The sequence below is a fragment of the Podarcis liolepis genome (assembly GCF_965112155.1).
Source record: "Podarcis liolepis genome assembly, chromosome: 6".
In the NCBI taxonomy this organism is placed as follows: Eukaryota; Metazoa; Chordata; class Lepidosauria; order Squamata; family Lacertidae; genus Podarcis; species Podarcis liolepis.
This window is the reverse complement of record NC_139559.1, coordinates 46120316-46142484: the sequence shown is the minus strand read 5'-3', so window position 1 is coordinate 46142484 and position 22169 is coordinate 46120316. Positions and strand designations below refer to the sequence as shown.

Below are 22169 nucleotides of genomic sequence, written 5' to 3'. Positions count from 1 at the left end.
CAAGAGTCATGTAGTCCAACCCTTGCAATGCAAGAATCCTGACTACAGCCATCCCTGCACGGGTTCAAACCACTAACCTTCTGGTTAACAGCCAGAGACTCTGACCCATTGTAATTGTGTGCATACAGTATTGCAATGCATGTTGCATCCTTCAAAACAACTCACTTCCAGGAAAAAGTGCTCTAGAAAAGCAGATTCTGGGTGATGCCATATCAATAGGAAAGAATCCAGAAATGTTCTATCTGTTCAAATTCTCTCTGCATTGGCTCCCACCTTGCCAAAGCAATCCTTGTATGCATATTACCTTAACAATGAAGAGTGAAAATATATGTGAATGCTATTCAGTTAATATGGAAATGGTGTCCACCATTGGTGACCATAGGAATCAATTAGACCCTCAGAGGGTTCTCATTGAGACTGGCATCCATAGCAAAGTGCAGAGCTGATCGAATGGCATGTATGCCATTTTGGCAGCAATACTTGAGCTCGCTCAATGATTCAGAGTGACAGAAGAATTCACATTAACTTGGAAGTACGAAATTGGATTGGAATTGAATCTGTGTCACACATATCATTTGTCACGGTGCTTCTCTCTCTCCCCCCACCTTTCAAACCTTGCTGCTGTTAAGAGCGTGTGCCACCTAGAGAGTGACAGCTCTTTGTCAAATGTCAGGCCTTTAAGTGGCTAGCAATTAATGTAAAAGTGAAGCATATCTAAGTTTTCCCCCCAGCAGATTTGTTTACAGGGTTGAAATAAGCACCAATGTGCATAAGCACAGTGTGCATTCCTAGATCCTATAACACCAGGCAAACCATGTTGGCAGGGGAAGACATGGGGGAAGACTAGAAAGCTGAGAGCTTGTAATAACAATATAGAGTTGATACTCTGGTGATTTGCATGTTCATGGAAAGTCACACGTGGTTAACATAACACCTCAATTCTTCCCTGTTTAGGGAAGTTTTTAATGTTTGATGTTTTATCGTGTTTTTAATATTCTGTTGGGAGCCACCCAGATTGGCTGGGTAGGCCTGACCAGATGGGTGGGGTATAAGGAATAAATTATTATTATTATTATTATTATTATTATTATTATTATTATTATTAATGCACACAGCTGTGAAACTTGATTTCAAAACGTGTATTTGGCATCCACTGTGAGACAAGTAGGGGAGGTTTGTCCTGCTATACTATTGGCCACTAGAAGCAAAACTATTCTTTGGTCACCACTTGGTGTTGAGAGTCTGATGTGCAGGGTTGATTCAGCTGGCTCAGCAATAGTGGAAATACCTTTGGAAAGGTGCTTGAGCCCGGAATCCATTCTGACATGCTGCCCTATCTCTCCACACCCATGAATGTACTATACAATAGCTTTGCATGACACCACAATGCCACATCTTATGATGGTAGCTGTTGCCCTTTTGTCAGCCCATCTGATGACATTGGCATAACATCTTGGGTCAGCTTGAACTGCCAGAGATACTCGTTAACATTGGTACCACACATTTAAATGGTTCACATATTGTAGCTCAATAATTTATAAGATAGTTTTGTAAAGGCAGAGCAGGATTGTGTGTGGAGGCTGGCACAATAGCAGTTTCCCTAAAGGTGCAGTGAGCTTATCGCTGCAGTGAAATTTGAGCCAGGGACATTCTGACACTGTGATACCCTAGCTCTCTAATGTAATATGAGCATACACAGTTATTTCTGGTGTGAAGGTTCATGGGATCAGTCAGGAAGCAGGACAATGTTCCTTATTAGCTGAAGGAAAGTTTAGAAGTCAGGACTCTTGCCAGGTGAAGGATGAAAGATCTCTCCATAACTGTGACACCCTCTTTTCTTCCCTCTTAACTTCCCTGTTCCACAGTCTAACAAGCTCACTAATGTTTCGGCTGAAAGCAGAGTAAAATGAGATTGTATGGGACCTTGGTGCTTTGTGGGGAAAATAGGCAGGGATGGATAGTTGTGGATTCTTGACAGCAAATTGTATGGTATGTTTTCAAAACCTTTAGTTAGTTTTCATTATTTAACTCAGAATACTGGCAAAGCATTATGAGAGTTCAGGAAAGCATGGAATCCACTGTCCACGACAAACCACACTTTAGGTCCTCATCTCTCTGACCCATCAACTTGACTTTCCTAGTCCAGCATTTGCAAATGGGAGCATAAGACGCAGGGCCGGATTTTGGTATAATGAGGCCCTAAGCTACTGAAAGGGATGCGGGTGGCACTGTGGTCAAAACCACAGAACCTAGGACTTGCCAATCAGAAGGTTGGCGGTTCGAATCCCCGCAGTGGGGTGAGCTCCTGTTGCTCGGTCCCTGCTCCTGCCAACCTAGCAGTTCGAAAGCACGTCAAAGTGCAAGTAGATAAATAGGTACCGCTCCAGCGGGAAGATAAACGGCGTTTCTGAGGCTTGGTCATGCTGGCCACATGACCCAGAAGCTGTATGCCGGCTTCCGCGGCCAATAAAGCGAGATGAGCGCCGCAACCCCAGAGTCGGCCACGACTGGACCTAATGGTCAGGGGTCCCTTTACCTTTAAGCTGCTGAAGGTAATGGGGCCCATTATATGTTCAGCTTTCCTTTGTCAACAACAAATTGTCGCTGTTTTTTGTGTTGAATATATGCTATATGGTAATTTTTGGGGCCCTCAAGAGAGTGGGGCCCTAAGCTATAGCTTATTTAGCTTATACGTAAATCTGGCACTGATAAGATGTGGCACTTTGGTGGCCTGCAAAGCTGTTTTATAGCATATACATGAGCTGAGAAATAAGAATGGTATGTCAGGATGGGTTCAGGACTCAAGCTCCATTTACTAGCACAACTGTAAAGGGACCCCTGACCATTAGGTCCAGTGGCAGACGAGACTGGGGTTTCGGTGCTCATCTCGCTTTACTGGCCGAGGGAGCCGGCATACAGCTTCCGGGTCATGTGGCCAGCATGACTAAGCTGCTTCTGGCGAACCAGAGCAGCTCATGGAATCACTGTTTACCTTCCTGCCGGAGTGGTACCTATTTATTTACTTGCACTTTGACATGCTTTCGAACTGCTAGGTTGGCAGGAGCAGGGACCGAGCAACGGGAGCTCACCCCGTCACGGGGATTCGAACCGCCAACCTTCTGATCAGCAAGCCCTAGGCTCTGTGGTTTAGACCACAGTGCCACCCGCGTCCAACTGTAAATATGCACAAATATGCACAGGCAAGCTTTCCTCTCTTCCTGAAGTTGCTGACACTAGGGCTTTATGCCTCATTATAATCAGCATAATACATTAGGCCCTGAGAATGGTACAGAGGACAAGCTCTTAATTGCTTGGGATTTGCAAAGTATTTTGATGTTGGTGGAAGGAAGTTAATGTATCTTACATATGCAGAGTGACTTGTAGTGACATCTTCCTTTCATGTTCTCAGATGTCATTTGGGTCAATCTTTCCAAATGAACTTTGAACAAACTAATCATATATTTAAGTTTCATGCTTTATTATCTTGCATAAGTATTCCCCCCACCCCACTCCCGACAGCCTTTCTGTTAAGTGGAATCTTGCAAATTTGCAGTTTAGTCTTTCGCTCTTGTCTTCTCATTCCGAGAACATCAATTAACTATAAAGAGAGGAGACAGAAACAACAATGTAAGTTTGTGAATCGATACTGTACAAGATCAAATTTGGATTTTCTTAATCCATCAAATGAAGAAACAAAAGGTGGTTTCAACAATAAAAATGGTTTGAAACTAAGTAGATTATCCTAACAATTCTCTGTAATAATTACATGGTGTTATTCAGAGGTTTGCTGGAACAAACGAGGTCATAAACTGTGGATAATGTTCTTGAGGGTAGGGAGGTTTCTTAGTGTGTTCAACTAAATGCACTTTGAAACCCTCTACAGACCTTTGTGTTAATTGCCTGGCGGTCTAAAGAGGAACATGTGCAGAGACATGGGAGTGGGGAGTTGCATGTGTGTTTTTAGATGTTGCATTTCTGGGGGAATGGCTAAACATGTCTATGATGTTAAACTGATCCGCATTTTCAAACAGCAGTAGTAAGCCCTGCTCACCCACATGTGTAGGACAGACTACAATCCTACTCTATTAGGCTATTGGCAGTTCTGATTATGATATTCTGAGATTTTAATTAAATTTTCAAAAGAGCTAAGTTGGCACATGTCTTTGAGTACCTGGCTCCAGTTACGGATGCAGAGGTAATTTGAATATTTTGTCACATCCTATCCAAATGTCTTTAGCTATTCAGTAGAATCCAGGGACTAGTATTTTAATTCCCCATTCCCGCTCTGCATAGCTTGGAACTTTTCAGCGAGATGAGGCTCTCTGATCATGCCCAAGCTCATGTACATAAACTCCCTTTGATTTCAAGGCTGAAAGATAAGCAATCCTAAAGAGTTATTAACAGCAGTATCTTTTTACAAGCCCACAGTGTAATTCATTTCCAAGTCTATTATCAGTTCCAGAGAGAAACAGGAATAACTCACATGAAAATAATGCATAGTCCAGTCTGAAGCCCTTGATTCATTGCGTACCATAATCACACAAAACTCCAGGTTTGCCACAGAAGTACAATATAGGAGAGCAACTCAACAGTTGATGAAAATGGGCACAGAACGATGGTAGGGGTTTTTTTTTTTTGGTCACATATATGATTTTCCAGTAGGTGATGTATTGCCACAGGTCCAAGCAGTTTTTTTTTGCTTGACCCATATTTTCTAGGCATGGGACTGAGTGGTTTCCCCCTTGCCTCGCTCCTTTACCCAAGGAAAACCTGACGTGGGTGGCACTGTGGTCTAAACCACTGAGTCTCTTGAGCTTGCTGATCAGAAGATTGGCAGTTCGAATCCCTGTGATGGGGTGAGCTCCCATTGCTCTGTCCCAGCTCCTGCCAACCTAGCAGTTTGAAAGCATGCCAGTGCAAGTAGATAAATAGGTACCACTGTGGCGGGAAGGTAAACGGTGTTTCCGTGCGCTCTGGCACTTGTCATGGTCCTCCATGCACCAGTAGCGGTTTAGTCATGCTGGCCACATGACCCGGAAAACTGTTTGTGGACAAACACCAGCTCCCTGGGCCTGAAAACGAGATGAGTGCTGCAACCCTACAGTCACCTTTGACTGGACTTAACCATCCAGGGGTCCTCTACCTTACCTTTTACCTAGGCATGGGTCTGAGTGGTTTCCCCCTTGCCTCACTCCTTTACCCAAGGAAAACCCGATCTTTAGTGCTAAATTGGAGCAAATGTCAATCAGGTGAAAACCCAAATTGCTGTTTGTTCTGATTGAGTGCCAAAAGAGTGGTTTTCCCTGGAGGAAAGCAGTAGGACAAAAGGCCACGTGGATGAGCCCTATGTGGGGAAGCATTGTGCCATTGAAAAATGTGGCTGGGGTGTACTTTTTCTTGACTGCAATCACTGCTGATAGAAGAAGGATTTACGATCTTTGGTCAGGAGTTTTCTAAAAACAAGTCAACATGAGACAAAAGCTATTCCTGGAATTTCTGCGCCGAGGACTTCCAAGGAAAGGGAGAGACAGATAATATCGTACCATTCTGAGTATCGGGTAACATCTCTGTTAGGAGTTCCTTCAGGACATCTTGATATTTTTCCAGCTGTTTGGACAGATGTATTCCTATTTCTACTGGAGCAATCAGCTGTGAAGAAAAGCAGGGTTAACATGCAAGGAAAAAGCAATGTTTTCACAACTTTCTGCCTCACACACGCTGAAGGAATCATTAGTGTTGGATCATTTGTTATTGCTTAAAGGTATTCCCTGATCCAGTATTTTAGCATTTGACTTTGTGACCTGTGTAGCAGGGTTAAGTTGCTCATTGAAAGGGAGGTTGCAAAAGCCAATGCCAGTTGTTTCTCATCTTGTAGGTCTTGACAATTTATCAAGTTTTTAAAAGCTCAATGCTGCAATCCAGGACACCATGAGCAGCACCATGTCAAATCAGTGGAACTCTGATCTGGATTGTGGTTGAGCCATAGGCCTTAAATTAAAATATGTCAAGAATGTCACATAAGGAAATATCCGGTTTGCATGGATGCAGACAAATTCCTGAAATACAGAACTGCAGGATAAGACTTCTGGGAGCAAACTTAAATAATATGAACTCCATATTTAGTTACGCTACCCAGTTTCATGATTTTAAAGCACTTTCAATAGGCAATCCAGCTAAATGGATTAGAATAATGAAGATTTTGGTGTGGTAAATTGAAGATGGATGGGAACTTGATCACAGGTCTTGAGTGGTTGGACAAGCTTAATTTATAAAATTACTTAGCTACAAATAAGTCTTCATCTACTGAGGCTTGCCAATACTGAACAGAGGGTAGTACCTATACTTTAGGGACATGGGAAGCCACATTATCCTGAGTTGGACCACTGGTCCATCAGTTTGGTATTGTCCACACTGGCTGAAAGCATCTCTTCATGGCTTTAGGCAGGGGTTTCTCCCAGCTCCACCTGAAAACATCAAGGATTAAACCTGGAACTTTCTGCTCTACTCCTGAGCCACAGCCATTTCAATTTTCAAAACACCTTTGCTTGCAGTAAGATCAGTGAGAGGGATGTGGAGGTAAATTTGGCCTTGGAGATCAAGACACCTGTCTACATTTTTGACGTTTGCCATTAACATAGTGTTGTTTCTGGAAGAGTTAGTGGAAACTTCACATCACAATATGAACATAAAATATATTAAAGATTATGAAGGAGACTAAACAATGAAGTAGATGAGAGATGCATAAACTGTAGATCTGAAGTAAGTGTTGCAGTTAATCAGTAAGCTGGTGGTTGGGGGAGACAATTTCCTAAGCCAAGTTGTAATTCACAATAGTAGCTAGGCAGGACAGCTCCTGAAGCCTTTGTAGCTTTGTAATTCTTAAAAAGGCCAATTCGTATGTGTGATTAGTTGACTTGACTGTATCATATCCTGTTAGGATTTCAGCTGTATACAACACATTAAAGCACACACCTTTTACGTAGGCACAACATTTCAACAAATATAAACCGGCATTTCAGACTGTTCTCAAGCCATTTTCCTACTTTCATTTAGATTGTTTAAGGGAATGAGTCAACTTCATTCAAATAAGAGGAAAATAACAGTCATATTTTACTAGTGATTTTTGATAATTTCTCTTTCATTCAGCTCTAGTGCCATTCTAGGGGCTAAGTGATAGTTTTGATATAAGTAAAATAGCTGCTTCTTTTCCCTTGTGGGGTACCCAAGAGCCCATATAGAGTCCTTTTGTATGTTCTCTATCGATAGGAGAAAATAACAGAGACCAACCAGAGAATCTGGAGAAGCAAAGCAGCTAGTAAGCCTGCTCTTTATTAATTGTTGCAGCAGGGTGCTCCCCCACACGCAGGAGAGAGGAGGAAGCCCCAGAGCAATGCGTGCCAGCCCTTATATAGACATTTTAAATTGCTCGCCCTCGAGTCAAAGACCACCTCCAGAAACACCATACATACATCACAGTGGGTGTAGCCCAAGACCACCCCCCAGATACATCGTACCTACATCACAGAAAAGGCGGTCTACAACAGAAATCTGAGTGCGTTGTTTATCTCCTGTCTGGGAAGTTACCTGATTGCATTATCTGGGTTTTGGCCATTCTTTTGTTATAACTACTTAATTCCTGGATCTAAGTCACAGGCCACAGGCTCACACCCTGTTCATATGTTGAATGTGCCCTTAAGACAGGATTTGTGATGACAAGATTTGTGAGGAAAGAGACAATGGGGAGGTTTCCCACTTTGACCTTGCAGAGAAATATTTGAGGTCAATTTGTTCAGGACCTAATCTGTGGGGTTTCAGACATGTGGTTTATATATACAGTTATGAACATTTTTTTTTAAATCTATGACCTTAAAATTCTTATAACAGTTTGTTGTAATAATAGCATGTGTATTAAATTGATAGATTGTCCCACAGATTCCCTTGGAATCTTGCAAGACATTGGATGGATGATACAAATTAATAATAAAAAGTTAGAGAGAAGTGAGGACAACAGTGAATTTTTACCAATGAAAGCAGAGATTCTGCCCAATGAGAACTGAAATAAGCTTGCCTCTTCATCAGTATTTTACCTGCTAATCAATATGATGCTTTGTCTCATATGTTAGAAGAACTACCTGCCTGTATCTGTCTTGTTTGTTTGTTTAAAAGTATTTGTAAGCCACTTAATACTTTTAAAATCTCTAAGTGGTATACAATACAAGAAACAAGCAGTATCATTAAAACGTAGCAGCCTAAACCCACAGAAAAGCAAATAACGCAAAAATCAAGGGAATTGAATCACATAAAACAGAGTATAACCTTATGGTTCAGGGAAAGCCAGGACAAAAAGTTCATGAATGGTATTCAACTAAGTTTGGACACCCCCCCCCCCCAGCACAGGTATCATATGTGCACATCTATGTGCTTCATTCAGCAACTTGGCTGCAGCATTCTGCACCATCTGTAGCTTCCGGTCCAATCCCAGTTGTAGTCCACAGACTCACTCATATAGTCTCTGTCTTACCAGGATTCAATCTCATCCAGCCCACCACTGCATCTAGGCACTGTTTTAAAAAAGTCATGGCCTCTCATAATTAAGGTGCAAAAGAGAAATAGAGCTGGGTGTCATCAGTGTAATGGCTGACATAATTTGGAGCACAATTTACCTTGATGATCTGTCCTTCATCTTCTGAAAGCTCAGGAAAATCTCCTGTGTCTGATTGCTGCTGCAAAGTCAGAGATTTCTTCTGTGCTCGGTTCCTCTCTTTCTCCTGGGGCCAAACAACAAGAGATATTAAGAATGGCACTTTGGGGTGGGTCACTGTATGAGAACCAAGTTGGCTATGTTGCCATTTCAAATGAATATAACAATGGTGGCAGGCAATAACAACTGGTCACAGCATCACTGTCAACAAAATCTGGCTAAAGCTCACTGCTTGAGCAGTGTCACTGCCCTGAACTAAAATTCTTCAGATGCAGAGACTTCCTACAACATCATTTCCAAGGAGAAGCTTGTTCCACTCCATGGTGCTTTGAATTTAAGTCCGATGGGACTGGGGTCCACATCTCATTCCTTGAACCCCGAGAAGATATCACTGCTACATTACTCTGATTACTGGATCACAGGCTCTTCTGAGGATCAGGAGATCCCCAATGAACTTTCTCCAAAGCAGTCCCCACAGCTTGAAACCCCACTGTCTAGAAAAAGCCAACAGCTGCAGCAAATGGCACTGGCATTTTAACTGGGAAGATCTGGGACTCATGGACTACCTGGGTCAGATTGTAGAACTTTGCCAGCTGCTCTAAAACACTGCTGAGACAGCTTGCATTTTCTGTCCATGGTTCTGAACCAGCAGCTTCACCCTTATCCAGGGTCCTGACCTTGCCTTACTTTTCTGTCTGTTCCTGGGCTTATTGAACTCCTGTGGGCTTGGGCCAGAATTTCCATTGGTGGTGGACATCACCATGGATCATGCCAAGCAGGAGGTGGAGAAACAGTTGCAGAATGGTGAGCATATAAGACTTCCCAGTACTCTTTCTAATTCTGTCATAGGAACATACGAAGCTCAGTAGACTGGCAGTAGCTCTCTGATGATTCAGACAGGAACTTTCTTCCAGCCCTGTCTGGAGATGCCCAAGACTGAACCTGGGACCTTTTGTATGCAAATCATGCATGTTACCATTGAGTTGTGGCATTTCCTGAACACTGGCACACTGTTTTCCAGATACCAACCTGCATTTTTCTGAAGTCATCAGGAGTGTAGAAGGCAAGATACCCTTCACTCTGTTTAGCCAGCATGGCTACCATGTAGAGGAACAGAAGAGTTACCACCACCTTTCTTGGAACCATCCTAGAGAATGACAAAAAATAAAATAAAAATACATGTGATTGGCCATAGACTTGCCAGATACCATATGTGACTTCCCAATCCAGGTTTGTGTGGTCTTTTCCACCATGAGAATCTACATGCCAGAAATTATGGTCACAGTTAAGGCTGAGTGGCACTCTCTGGCGAGTTCAGATGGACATGATTGTGGCAGCTCAACCAGCCAGAGCTGCAAAGAATCTTGCACAAAAGTGATGTCCATGTGTTCCACTATAGGTTTTCCAGTCCTCTACACCAGGAATGGGAAACCTTTGAACATCCAGATGCCACTCTACTACACCAGCCCCAGCAAGCATGACCAGTGGCCTGGATTGGTAAGAGTTATAATTTGGCAACATTGGGCCAAACACCAGATTCTTTTATTTTTATTTATGGGATTTCTATCTCACTCTTCATCACACATAATCTAGGGACAGGTCACAGCAAGCTGAAATATAACACCCGGTAAAAACAAAACGGAAAGCACTTAAAAATATTACTACCCCTCCTCTCTTAAATATGTTAGTCAGAATAGCCATGTAACACAGCATAATACAACAAAGAAGTGTTTGGTAAGCCGGACTCTTCAGCAGGAATGGGGAACCTGTGGCTCTTCTCATGTGGAACTCTAAATTCCTTCAACCCTAGCCAGTGTGGCCAATGGGCAGGGTTGATGGGAGCTGGAATTCAAAAATGTCTGGGGGGTGGGGCTACAGGTCCCCTGCCCTTGCTCTAAAAGCTGAAATAGAAAGCTGGTTCCCTGTTTAGAACATGGAAAGCACTATATAGGGAGACCAAAATATGATCTGATGGCTGATGATTAATAAGCACTTATTAGTTATTCAGCAAGTCAGCTGAAAAGCGTTCATAAATCTGCAATTTACAGGCGAAACTGCACACCATCTGAAACTGCTATTATATTGCTTAGGACTTTGCTTTCTAGAATTGAGATAATGAAGCAGGAATGTGATGCAGTAAAGTGTATCTGGAACTACATCTTTTGCCTAATAAAAAACCCACCTCTTTTCTCAGTGGCCATTCATATTCCAGAAAGTAAGTCATCAGAGCAACTGTATAGGTAGGGGAATTGACTCTGGACTTCTTCTAATGGTTTGAGAGCCTAAAGCTGCAGTCCTATACCCATTCAATAATAAACTACATTAAACTCAACGGGGGCTTACTTCTGAGTATATAGACACACAGGAGTGCACTGTTTTTGTAGCATTCAAATTCATGCTCCTCAGGAAATGGCAACTGGATGACTCAAGATGCAAAGTGCTGGAACACAACCCAGACAACCTTCACAGACTTCTTTGCTCACATGCCAAGTGGATTCACACACAGCCATTTCCACTTCTGTGAGCGTGGGGCTTGTGTGCTCCTGTGTTACCTCTTCTTGCTTCTTGGCGCCATTATTCCCAACACCTGTGGGCAGCATCTCAAGATCCACTTGAGAAAGCTGACCTGGGCTCGCTGGCACATCAGAATGCTGACTTTCTCCCCCTCCTCCTCCTCCTCCTCCTCCTCCTCCTCCTCCTCCTCCTCCTCCTCCTCCTCCTCCTTCTTCTTCTTCATCATCATCATCATCATCATAAATGGAATTATGAAATTGTGTTTTATGTGAACTGATGCATTGTCCTGAGCTGAAACAAGGACTTGGGGAGACATTGGTTGTGTTTTCTTCTCGAGCTACCAGATTACATCAAGACCCAGGGATATTGACAGAAAGCTTTTATAACAGTTGACCAACACCACTGGCTTGTTATAAGGAAATAACCTACTGCATTTATAACCAAATCTCCAGGAGTTTTAAATTGCTGTTCAATGTTGCTAGCTATGCTGTAGATTTATAGCTGTGTTTCAGAAATCTAGTCATTCAAGTACGGGAATGTGCATGAGGGTTTTGCATCTTTCCTCCTTACCATTTGTCCCCTGATGAGAAAGCTCTTGGCAGAGAAACATATTGCTTTTCCTATTAGTATTATTGTAATTCCCCCCTTTTTCTTTTCCTCCATAAGCTTCACAGAGGGGAAGAAAAGAATCAGACAGCTGTGTCACAGTCCCTAATCTTATAAGAGACCTAATAAGCTCATCTGGTCAATTCCCATTGGTGCGCTGAGCTCCTTAATAAACCTTGATAGGTTGTACAGAGCTAAGAACATGGTTTGTCACTCTCACTCTATGGGAGCCTGACTTTAAGGGGCTGCTGTAAACCAGTTTTCGACTTGACTGGACAGCAATACCACATCACAAGGAGGATTTATGTAAACATTCAAGAGCCTTTTAATTATTAAATGCTCTTTGTTGAACAAATTTAATGAAGCATGGTCCAAGTACTTAGAAGCTTTGCTCATTTTTATCCTGAGACTTAATTAATTTTTTTTAAAGTGCTTTTGGCATTATTCAAGTATTGCTCTTGGGTCAGATTTAGTTCTAAACCAAGCCTTTATGTACCAATAAAATTGTGCAGGATCTGAAACCAATATTGCACAGCACCTAAAAACTAATTTTTCTGGTGCATTTATTACCCAGATGTATTAGGGCATGGAAGATGAAAAAGAACTGAGCGTGGTGCCATTTATATGACATTCCTCTGTGGAGTTTTGAGGCAGTACTTTAATTTAGTACATCAAAAATCCAAAACTTTCATTGGACCCAGGAATCTTGATCTTACACCTATCTGCTCAGGTGCTACAGGGTTACCCAGGATGTGCTGCCGTACTCACATGAAAAGTTGAAAAGCTAGTGCAAGAAATGTTGCACCACATTGTGCACAATGCACATTTTTGACCACACACAAGAGCACAAACCTGAGAAGTATGTGATGTAATTACACCTTTAACATGGATGACAGGGGTTTCAGTTCTATTCCTGGATTATGTTCCATCTAGATCAGAGATAGGGAAGCTGTGGCCCTTCAGATGTTGCAGACCTCTAACTCTCATCTGCCCCAGTCAGCATAGTCATTAGTTGGGGATAATGGGAGTTGGTGTCCAACAATATCTAGAGGATCACAGGTTTCCCATCCCTGATATAGATACTGGTCCAGATCACATGTTCAATTGCAGAACAATAAAGGAAATTGTGTCACAACAGCTACATATGCACAAGGTGTTTTGATCCCCAAATCCAGCAACATAGAATCATAGAATAGAATCATAGAATCATAGAGTTAGAATAGACCACAAGGGCCATCGAGTCCAACCCCCTGCCAAGCAGGAAACACCATCAGAGCACTCCTGACATATGGTTGTCAAGCCTCTGCTTAAAGCCCTCCAAAGAAGAAGACTCCACCACACTCCTTGGCAGCAAATTCCACTGTCAAACAGCTCTTACTGTCAGGAAGTTCTTCCTAATGTTTAGGTGGAATCTTCTTTCTTGTAGTTTGAATCCATTGCTCCGTGTCCGCTTCTCTGGAGCAGCAGAAAACAACCTTTCTCCCTCCTCTATGTGACATCCTTTTATATATTTGAACATGGCTATCATATCACCCCTTAACCTCCTCTTCTCCAGGCTAAACATGCCCAGCTCCCTTAGCCGTTCCTCATAAGGCATCGTTTCCAGACCTTTGACCATTTTGGTTGCCCTCCTCTGGACACGTTCCAGTTTGTCAGTGTCCTTCTTGAACTGTGGTGCCCAGAACTGGACACAGTACTCCAGGTGAGGTCTGACCAGAGCAGAATACAGTGGCACTATTACTTCCCTTGATCTAGATGCTATACTCCTATTGATGCAGCCCAGAATTGCATTGGCTTTTTTAGCTGCTGCATCACACTGTTGGCTCATGTCAAGTTTGTGGTCAACCAAGACTCCTAGATCCTTTTCACATGTACTGCTCTCAAGCCAGGTGTCACCCATCTTGTATTTGTGCCTCTCATTTTTTTTTGCCCAAGTGCAATACTTTACATTTCTCCCTGTTAAAGTTCATCTTGTTTGTTTTGACCCAGTTCTCTAATCTGTCAAGGTCGTTTTGAAGTGTGATCCTGTCCTCTGGGGTGTTAGCCACCCCTCCCAGTTTGGTGTCATCTGCAAATTTGATCAGGATGCCCTTGAGTCCATCATCCAAGTCGTTGATAAAGATGTTGAATAAGACTGGGCCCAAGACAGAACCCTGCGGCACCCCACTAGTCACTCTTCTCCAGGATGAAGAGGAACCACTGATGAGCACCCTTTGGGTTTGGTCAGTCAGCCAGTTACAAATCCACTGAGTGGTAGCATAGTCAAGACCGCATTTTACCAGCTTCTTTACAAGAATATCATGGGGCACCTTGTCGAATGCCTTGCTGAAATCAAGGTAGGCTACATCCACTGCGTTCCCTTCATCTACAAGGCTTGTAATTCAGTCAAAAAATGAGATCAGGTTAGTCTGACATGACTTATTTTTCAGAAATCCATGCTGACTATTGGTGATCACAGCATTCCTTTCTAGGTGCTCACAGACTGTTTGCTTAATGATCTGCTCCAGAACCTTCCCTGGTATTGATGTCAGACTGACTGGGCGATAATTATTTGGGTCCTCTCTTTCCCCCTTTTTGAAAATAGGGACAACATTTGCCCTCCTCCAGTCTGCCGGGACTTCGCCTGTTCTCCAGGAATTCTCAAAGATGACTGCCAGTGGTTCTGAGATCACATCTGCCAGTTCTTTTAATACTCTTGGATGCAGTTCATCTGGCCCTGGAGACTTGAATACATCTAAACTAGCCAAGTATTCTTGTACTATCTCCTTAGTTATTCTGGGCAGTGTTTCCTCTGCTGAATCATTTGCTCCAAATTCTTCAGGTCGGGCATTGTTTTCTTTATCGGAGAAGACTGAGGCAAAGAAGGCATTGAGGAGTTCAGCCCTTTCTGTGTCCCCTGTTTGCATTTCACCATCTTCTCCTCTGAGTGACCCCACTGTTTCTTTGTTCTTCCTTTTGCTACGGACATACCCATAAAAGCCTTTTTTGTTGCTTTTAACCTCTCTAGCAAGCCTGAGTTCATTCTGTGCTTTAGCTTTTCTGACTTTGTGTCTACATGTGCTGACTATTTGTTTGAATTCCTCTTTGGTGGTTTCCCCCCTTTTCCATTTTTTATACACATCCTTCTTTAATCTTAACTTAGTTAAAAGTTCTTTAGATAGCCACCCTGGCTTCTTTAGGCACCTTCCATGTTTCCGTCTCATTGGTATTGCCTGACGTTGTGCTTTTACTATCTCCCTCTTAACAAACTCCCAGCCATCATAAACTCCCTTTCCTTTTAGCATTACTGTCCATGGGATCTCACCCAGCACTTCCCTAAGTTTTATGAAGCCGGCTTTCTTAAAGTCAAGAAATTGAGTCCTAGTATGCTTGGCTGCTCCTTTCCGCTGTATAGTAAACTTCAGAAGAGCATGATCACTCGCGCCTAATGATCCTTCCACTTCTACCCCACTAACCAGGTCATCAACATTGGTTAGGACCAGATCTAAAATGGCTGTTCCTCTTGTTGCTTCTCCCACTTTCTGGACAATGAAGTTGTCTGCAAGGCCAGTGAGGAATCTGTTTGACCTTATGCTCTTTGACATCCAACAAATATCCGGGTAACTGAAGTCCCCCATTACTACTATCTCCCTTCCTTTTGCATGCTTGGCCATCTGTTCCAGGAAGGCATCATCTATGTCCTCCGTTTGGCTTGGGGATCTATAGTAAACTCCCACAATGAGGTCTCTATTATTCTTCTCTCCCTTAATTTTGACCCAAATGCTCTCACTTTGGCTTTGAGGTTCTAAATCTTGGATCTCTTCACAGGTATACACATCCCTGACATATAACACCACTCCTCCTCCTTTCTTGTCTGGTCTGTTTCTCTGAAATAGATTGTATCCCCCCATTATTACATTCCAATCGTGGGACTTATCCCACCAGGTTTCAGTGATGCCTATTATGTCATATTTAGTTTGCTGTACCAAGAGCTCAAGCTCATCTTGTTTATTTCCCATGCTTTGCGCATTAGTGTACAGACATTGAAGTCCATTAATCATTCCCCCGTGTCTCTTATTTAAGGATTTTTTCCTCCCACCACTAGGTCTGCATGCTGTTTGCTCCATTTGGTCTATGACATTTGGATGATCATCTTCATCAATTGATAGACTCCTGCCTTCAGGAGCACTGTCTCCCTCCCCCACATTAGTCAGTTTAAAGCCCTCCTGATGAGGTTTCTGAGATTTTTGGCAAAAACATTCCTCCCAACCGTTGTGACGTGCAGCCCATCGCTTGTCAGAAGTCCATCTTCAAGAAACTGCAGTCCGTGATCTAAGAATCCAAACCGTTCCTGTTTACACCATTTGCGAATTCAGACACAGAACTGGAGGCTGCAAAGACACCAGCTAAGGAGCTAGATCAAGGAGCAGGGTTCTACACAGACTGCTCAACATCAGGAGACCACTAGAAGTCCCCAGAAGAACCTTTCATTACACCAGGGCTTGTAGAACCAGAGCCAGAATCCTCAAGGGCACCTTCCCATGAGCCTGAGGAACCAGATGCCTCCCACACTACCTCACTGGTCCAGCAGTGCAGGGCACACATCAGACAGGAGGGAATAGAATGGAAGAGAAGCACCTTTCTTCAAGCCAGAGGGTTCAGCCTTTAAGAACTTGAAGTTCTCCACATAGGGGCAGAGCCTAGGAGAAGCAGTCTGGAGTCAAAGGCTTAAAATCTCAGCAAGCAGTCAGTTTCTGTTATAGCAAGCTGCCTACATGGAACTATCCTACATTAAATCCCTCACTACTGGGGAAGGCACAACCCATTTCCCCACCTGAGGCACTCCCCCCTCCGCCACCTCCCCCATCAAAGCCTTTCTTACCAGCGTTGCATGGTGGTGGCTTCCAGCAAAATCTCACGAGAGTTCCACGAGATCTCATGAGATCTTACCAGAAGCTGCCGCCTCTTCTCCTCACTTCTCCAGTGGCAGCAGGGGCATCCGTGGGGCAGATTCTGCCACCAGGGCAGCTGCCTCAGTCTACCTTATGGGCTGCCCAGCCCTGCTCACAACTCTCTGAAACATTGAAGAACTGTTTCCAATGTGGGCAATACTGAACTAGATGGATCAATGGTCTGAATATATAAAGCAGATTTTTTTTTTTTGTGATCCTGCCATAAGGCTCCCAATGCATATTTGCAGGGGCAAATACCCCTTTGAAATCCTGCAGATGATAAAGCAGCTTGGAGGTCAATGTAGAGTGGAGAGGTGGCTGGCAAGGAAAGGGGTAAGCACCCATTGGCCCCAACACCACACATTACTTCACAAAGCTGCATTCTCTGCAGGTGGGTGGATCTGAAAGGGCCACTAGGAGTTTGTTACACATGCAGCATCTAATTTGGCACTGAGCAGCCAGGTGCAAAGGAAGACTGAGCTTTTGTTGCTCTGATAGTAGAATCTAACCAGTCTTCATCAAGTCACACAAAAACTGGGCTAGTGGGAGCATGTCAGGGAGGAAGTTATACTTTTAGTAATTTTCCCTACTCTCGTGGAGCTGTTGCCACGATTCTGGAACTCCTGCACCTGTATCTGTATATTCAGTGGGAGAAAAAGCAGTCATTTGCATATTTAGTTCGTAATGCACTGTTTGTGCCAATTAGTGCCCTCCTCCAACCCCCTCCGATTGCTACTGGGAACCAACAGATTGCAATAAATCACTATTTTGCATGTGCTCTTTATTTGCAAACCACTTAACCGCTGCCATTATCTTCTTTTTACATTAGCACTTCCATCCTTCGTTGGAACATTTGGAGCCACCTTCATTCATTTCAAATGGTGTCCTTAAATAAACCCATTTCTTTAAATAATTGCTGTGTTTAGTCCCCCCCCCCAAAGAACCTGACAGTTCAGAACTATTATTTTGGCTATTTTTGAACCCAGTGTTGATGAGCTTTGTTTCCATTCTGCTGCACATTTGGCTGTGCATCATTTCCATGGACACAGTGCGCACAGAACATCAGAAACCGGAAAACGTCCAGTTTCTAAAAGATTAAAATAAAATGTCTTCCTTGAATAGGAAGAGAGACAAAAGGTCGACATTTTTCATCAGGTAAAAAAAGAAGCAGCAGCATATATTCTATTTCCTGACCAGCTGTCATGCCTACAAATTGTTGCTAGGGACCAGAACCCCAGAGTAAATTCGTGGATTCTGCTTCGAGCCAATTGCACCATAAGGTTGAGGGAAGTGTGGTTTGCTATGATTTGAAAGGGTGCTGCCCAAATCTATATAACACAATCTGCCTCTCTCTCTTTGCACAACGTTACCTTTGCATGATTGTGCTTTCGTGCTACTTTATTTGTAATTTCAGCATAACACTGCAGAGCCTCAAAGCCAGTTAGCTTCCCCCTTGCTCTTGACTAGTCTTGCTGTTTCTCTGCTACTGGGGAAAGAGCCCCTAGTTTTTCTGTTGTTTGATTGGTGAGACTACGGATTGCCCCTTCCTTGTTTTGCAAACAGGGCACGTCTTTCAAACATTAACACTGCAGCTCGGTGCCTCCCAAGGCGAATAGTGTGTTTGCTGTTTGTAAATTAGCTGCACTGGTAACATTTTGAAAAGGTGTGATTCAAAATTGGACATCTTCGGGGCCTGATTCCCTTTCTCTGACCATTTTTTTCAGGTGTCATCGTGCACATCGGTACAAAACAAGGGGGAAATTAATGTGGAGGCTGAGAAGGAATTGTAGGAAGCACTGTCTCTTTTGTTTAAACATTTGCTTTTATCTCTCCTCTACCCAGAAACATTAGAATTGGGGAGCCAAACAAGACATAACATTTGCCAGGTTCATTTTTCTTTAACAAATAGGCAACTTGGGGAGGGGGAGCTGAATTCGGACCAGGTCAGGGAGGCATGGGAGTGTTAACCCTTTGTCCACACCATGGCCTGGGGTTGAAATCAGACTGTTTCCCATACCTGCCTTTCGCAATGGGAGGAAAACTCCCATCAGTGTCAAGGAGGGATTTCTTCCTATTGCAAATAGCAGGTGTGGAGGGTGAACAATTCCAAGTGGGAAACTGGTGGGGGCAAAGGGTTAAAGGTCTCTGCCCATAATGTCAAGGTTCAGCTTTTCGTTGAGGAAAAAAAATCAACCATGCAACATCACATTTATTTTGGACCAACATTGTTCCTACTGTTAAACAATTTTTGATAGTCTGTTTTCTTCTTTTCCCAAATTCTTTAACTTGAAAGAGTTGCACATTGCTTCTCTGTTTATGATTGCCTTGCCTTCCCCTATCGTTCCCCCTGTGTTGGATTTCAGATTGTATGTTCCCTGGGGCAGCTGGGACCTGTGCTATTGTGCTCTGTGAAGTGCCACGCACATTGATGATGATTTTTTAGCCATGTTCAGTGAGCAGAAACTCTCCCCATGACCAGAAACAGTGGTAAGTCAGGATTCTCACTCTTATGGAGGTTTCTCAGACCTCCATGCTAATCATGCAAAGATCTGAAGCACAACCTGCTTGTGCCTGAGGACATTGGGGATGGTACTTAAGTTCATGCATGCCCCTGCCCTCATCAGCAGTTTAACATTTCCCTGGTTTAACATTTTGCGTGCTCAGGCAAATGCCTGGATATAGCTTTAGTGTTGGGGCTAAACGACATAGCATCACAAATGTGTGGCTGCTGCCAATTCACATTGCCTTCCAGATCTCCCGGGTGAGATCTTAATTAAAGAAGATGCATTACATGATAATGTGGAGCTTGTTATTTCCCTTCTCTACTGCAGTGCCTGCTACTTAGAATGGGACATAGAAACTCCGAGAACAGTGAATGATAATGGGGATTCTGCAACCCCCTGGGTATTGCTGGACTACAACTCCCATCAGTTCCAACCAGCTTGGCCAGTGGTCAGGGATAATGGGAGCTGGAATCCAGCAACAACATTTGGAGGGTCACAGCTTCCCCATACTTGGTGTAAGGGATGGGGGAGAAAGGGGTGAATGTGGGAATGCAAGCAGCTTTCCAAAAACGATAAAATAAAAAGTCATATTTGGATTTGACCTTCTGTCCAAAAGTAACCACAGTCCTCATTGCAATATGATAGTTGCTTTAAAATGGTTTTTATTCTTATAAACTGCTCAGAAGACCAACTGGGCAATGGAGGGGGCTATAACTACAAGCAATGAAAGCGCAGAAGAGAAAAGTGTATAGAAAAGCAATGCGTATGTGCCAGAGACTCTGTTTTAATGAGGCATCAGCTTTTATAGGTAAGGATTTAATTTATCAGGTACACAAAGTGGACTGTGACACTGAGAAGATGCAGATGTGATGGGACGTTGTAACTGCAGAGTCCCAATCATTGTAATAATATTGGTGTGGACACAATGGTAGCCTTTCTTGACATCACTAGAGTGAAATTCACCCATACTTTGAGCCTCCACAGAAGATCTGTGCATTGTCAAGAATTTTCTAAAGTATGCTTACATTGCACAGAGATCGAAAATGGTTTTTTAAATTATTATTCACACAGGGAAAGAAGCCAGAAGCCCATTCTTGTTCAGTTGTCCTGGGCTTACAGAGTGAACATTCTGGGCCACAAAACAGAATGAAATATCCATATAAGGAGACATCTGAGATCCCTAAACTCCACTGTCTCTCCACGGAAGATTTACATTGCATAGAAATGATTGGGCAGAAATGCTTACCTAGTGAATGTGCTGCCTCCTTGTCTGTGGAACAGTGCTCTGCAGATTCCCCTTGTCTGTTCTTCTCTCTGGTCTGATCTCATTGGCCTTTATATAACCATTACCAGCTCCTAATGACATCAACAGCCCTTGTCAGTATTCATAGCCCTTGAATACATTGGATTGATTGGAAATGTAGGAACATAGAAATGGTTTTGTTGCACATACCAGGTAAGAATCCTGAGTTTCCAAGGAGCGTTGCTTCCCTTGGTTGCTGCCACTGGGAATTCTGGGCTGTGCTTTTATCCCCATCCCTTTCCTTGCCTCCTTCCCAGTGATTTTGTTAAAATGTTTGATCCACAATCCTAAATAATTGTAAACACTCACAACGCCATTTGAATTCAAGGAATGGCCTTTTCATCTTAGTGACAAAGCTCTTGCTGAGCGTCTCTTAATGCAACATTACATATTTTGGAGCACATCTTAAAAATGTACACTGTGAACGCAACAAATATGTTTGCAAATACAAGTATATGCAGAGGTATACGCATCAGAATGCCAGGCTTGGCTGTAGCTCCCTGTTGAGTATATACTTGCTGACAAACCCAAGTTTACTTTGGGTAACAGGGGTGGGGAATCTCAGACTTGAAAGCCAAATGTGGTCCTTCAAGCCCCTCTATCTAGCCCTCAGCATTGTCCCCAGAGCACAACTGAATGTGCTCCTTGCCTGTTGTCTGGCTCAAATGCGTGATGATGCCTCTTGCTTGACTGGATAGAGGTTGCAGAGGTGGCTGTGTCAAAACCTGTGACTTTTGCTTGGCTGGAATGTAGCCTGCCACACATGCTCTGCCCAGTTTTGTATCTGGTCCTGAGCACCATGGACATGTGCCCCCACCCCCCGGAAGGTTGTCCATGAATAAATGTGGCCATGGGCTGAAAGAAGGGGTTTCCTTTCCTTGCTGTAGAACATGGGCCAGGCTTCAAGCCCGTGAATCTTGTCGACCATTCTCTGTGTTCTAGAGTAGCTGGCTTGATTTCCTGTTACTTAACTTGCTAAGTCTTAATATCTATAATTAGGCTGTGCAGAATTTCATACCAACAGAGAGTACATCCATGTTTGTTTGTAAAGGAAGTCTTTCAGTGTTTATCAGTTTGGATGAATTGTGGAAAATTACAGCTTTTAAGCATTTTTTTTTAAACCACTTACCCATATCTTTTAAGTATTACAGAAAATTAAGGTGTCACTCCATAATTATGTAAACACTGAGATTCTGAAAGTTAAATCTTTACCACTGTCAGAAATGATAACTCACATTACTTACACAAAGCTGTACCAAATAAACATTTTTAATTCAATGTATCATCATCTGGAGTGTGCAATTCATTTCCCCCCCCTCATGGATTACTTTGCCTAGACATACATGACACTGATTTATGATGAACCTTTCTATTTAATGCTTTGTACATACATGGTAAAAGTTACTTACAAACGGGTAGATCTTCCAAGTCTGCATTTCATTCTGTTATTGAACTATTGCCCTGGGGGGCTATTCTTTGAAGCCCAGACACTTGAAACCGGGCAGACTGGAGGAGGGCAAATGTTGTCCCTATTTTCAAAAAGGGGAAAAGAGAGGACCCAAATAATTACCGCCCAGTCAGTCTGACATCAATACCAGGGAAGATTCTGG

At 43.1% G+C, this 22169-nt stretch overlaps 1 protein-coding gene across 1 annotated transcript; it reads right to left on the bottom strand.

The window, feature by feature from the left end:
* Positions 1-3481: 3481 nt before the first annotated feature.
* On the bottom strand, positions 3482-20600 carry MLN (motilin). The gene is made up of 5 exons (XM_083509330.1): positions 20503-20600; positions 9731-9848; positions 8664-8768; positions 5544-5649; positions 3482-3598 (listed from the first exon to the last, which is right to left on the bottom strand). Exons 1-5 carry the CDS (start codon positions 20583-20585, stop codon positions 3591-3593), a joined length of 420 nt encoding a protein of 139 aa, XP_083365456.1. The 5' UTR covers positions 20586-20600; the 3' UTR covers positions 3482-3590.
* Positions 20601-22169: the final 1569 nt, after the last annotated feature.

What these genes read in the sequence shown, in the direction of transcription:
- MLN (XM_083509330.1), bottom strand. Translation starts at nt 20,585, where the DNA reads ATGAGATCAGACCAGAGAGAAGAACAGACAAGGGGAATCTGCAGAGCA. An exon ending in GGAGGCAGCACATTCACTAG is followed by an intron (nt 9,849 to 20,502) that starts GTAAGCATTTCT and finishes GTCATTCTCTAG; the next exon opens with GATGGTTCCAAGAAAGGTGG. An exon ending in ATGACTTCAGAAAAATGCAG is followed by an intron (nt 8,769 to 9,730) that starts GTTGGTATCTGG and finishes GTTTGGCCCCAG; the next exon opens with GAGAAAGAGAGGAACCGAGC.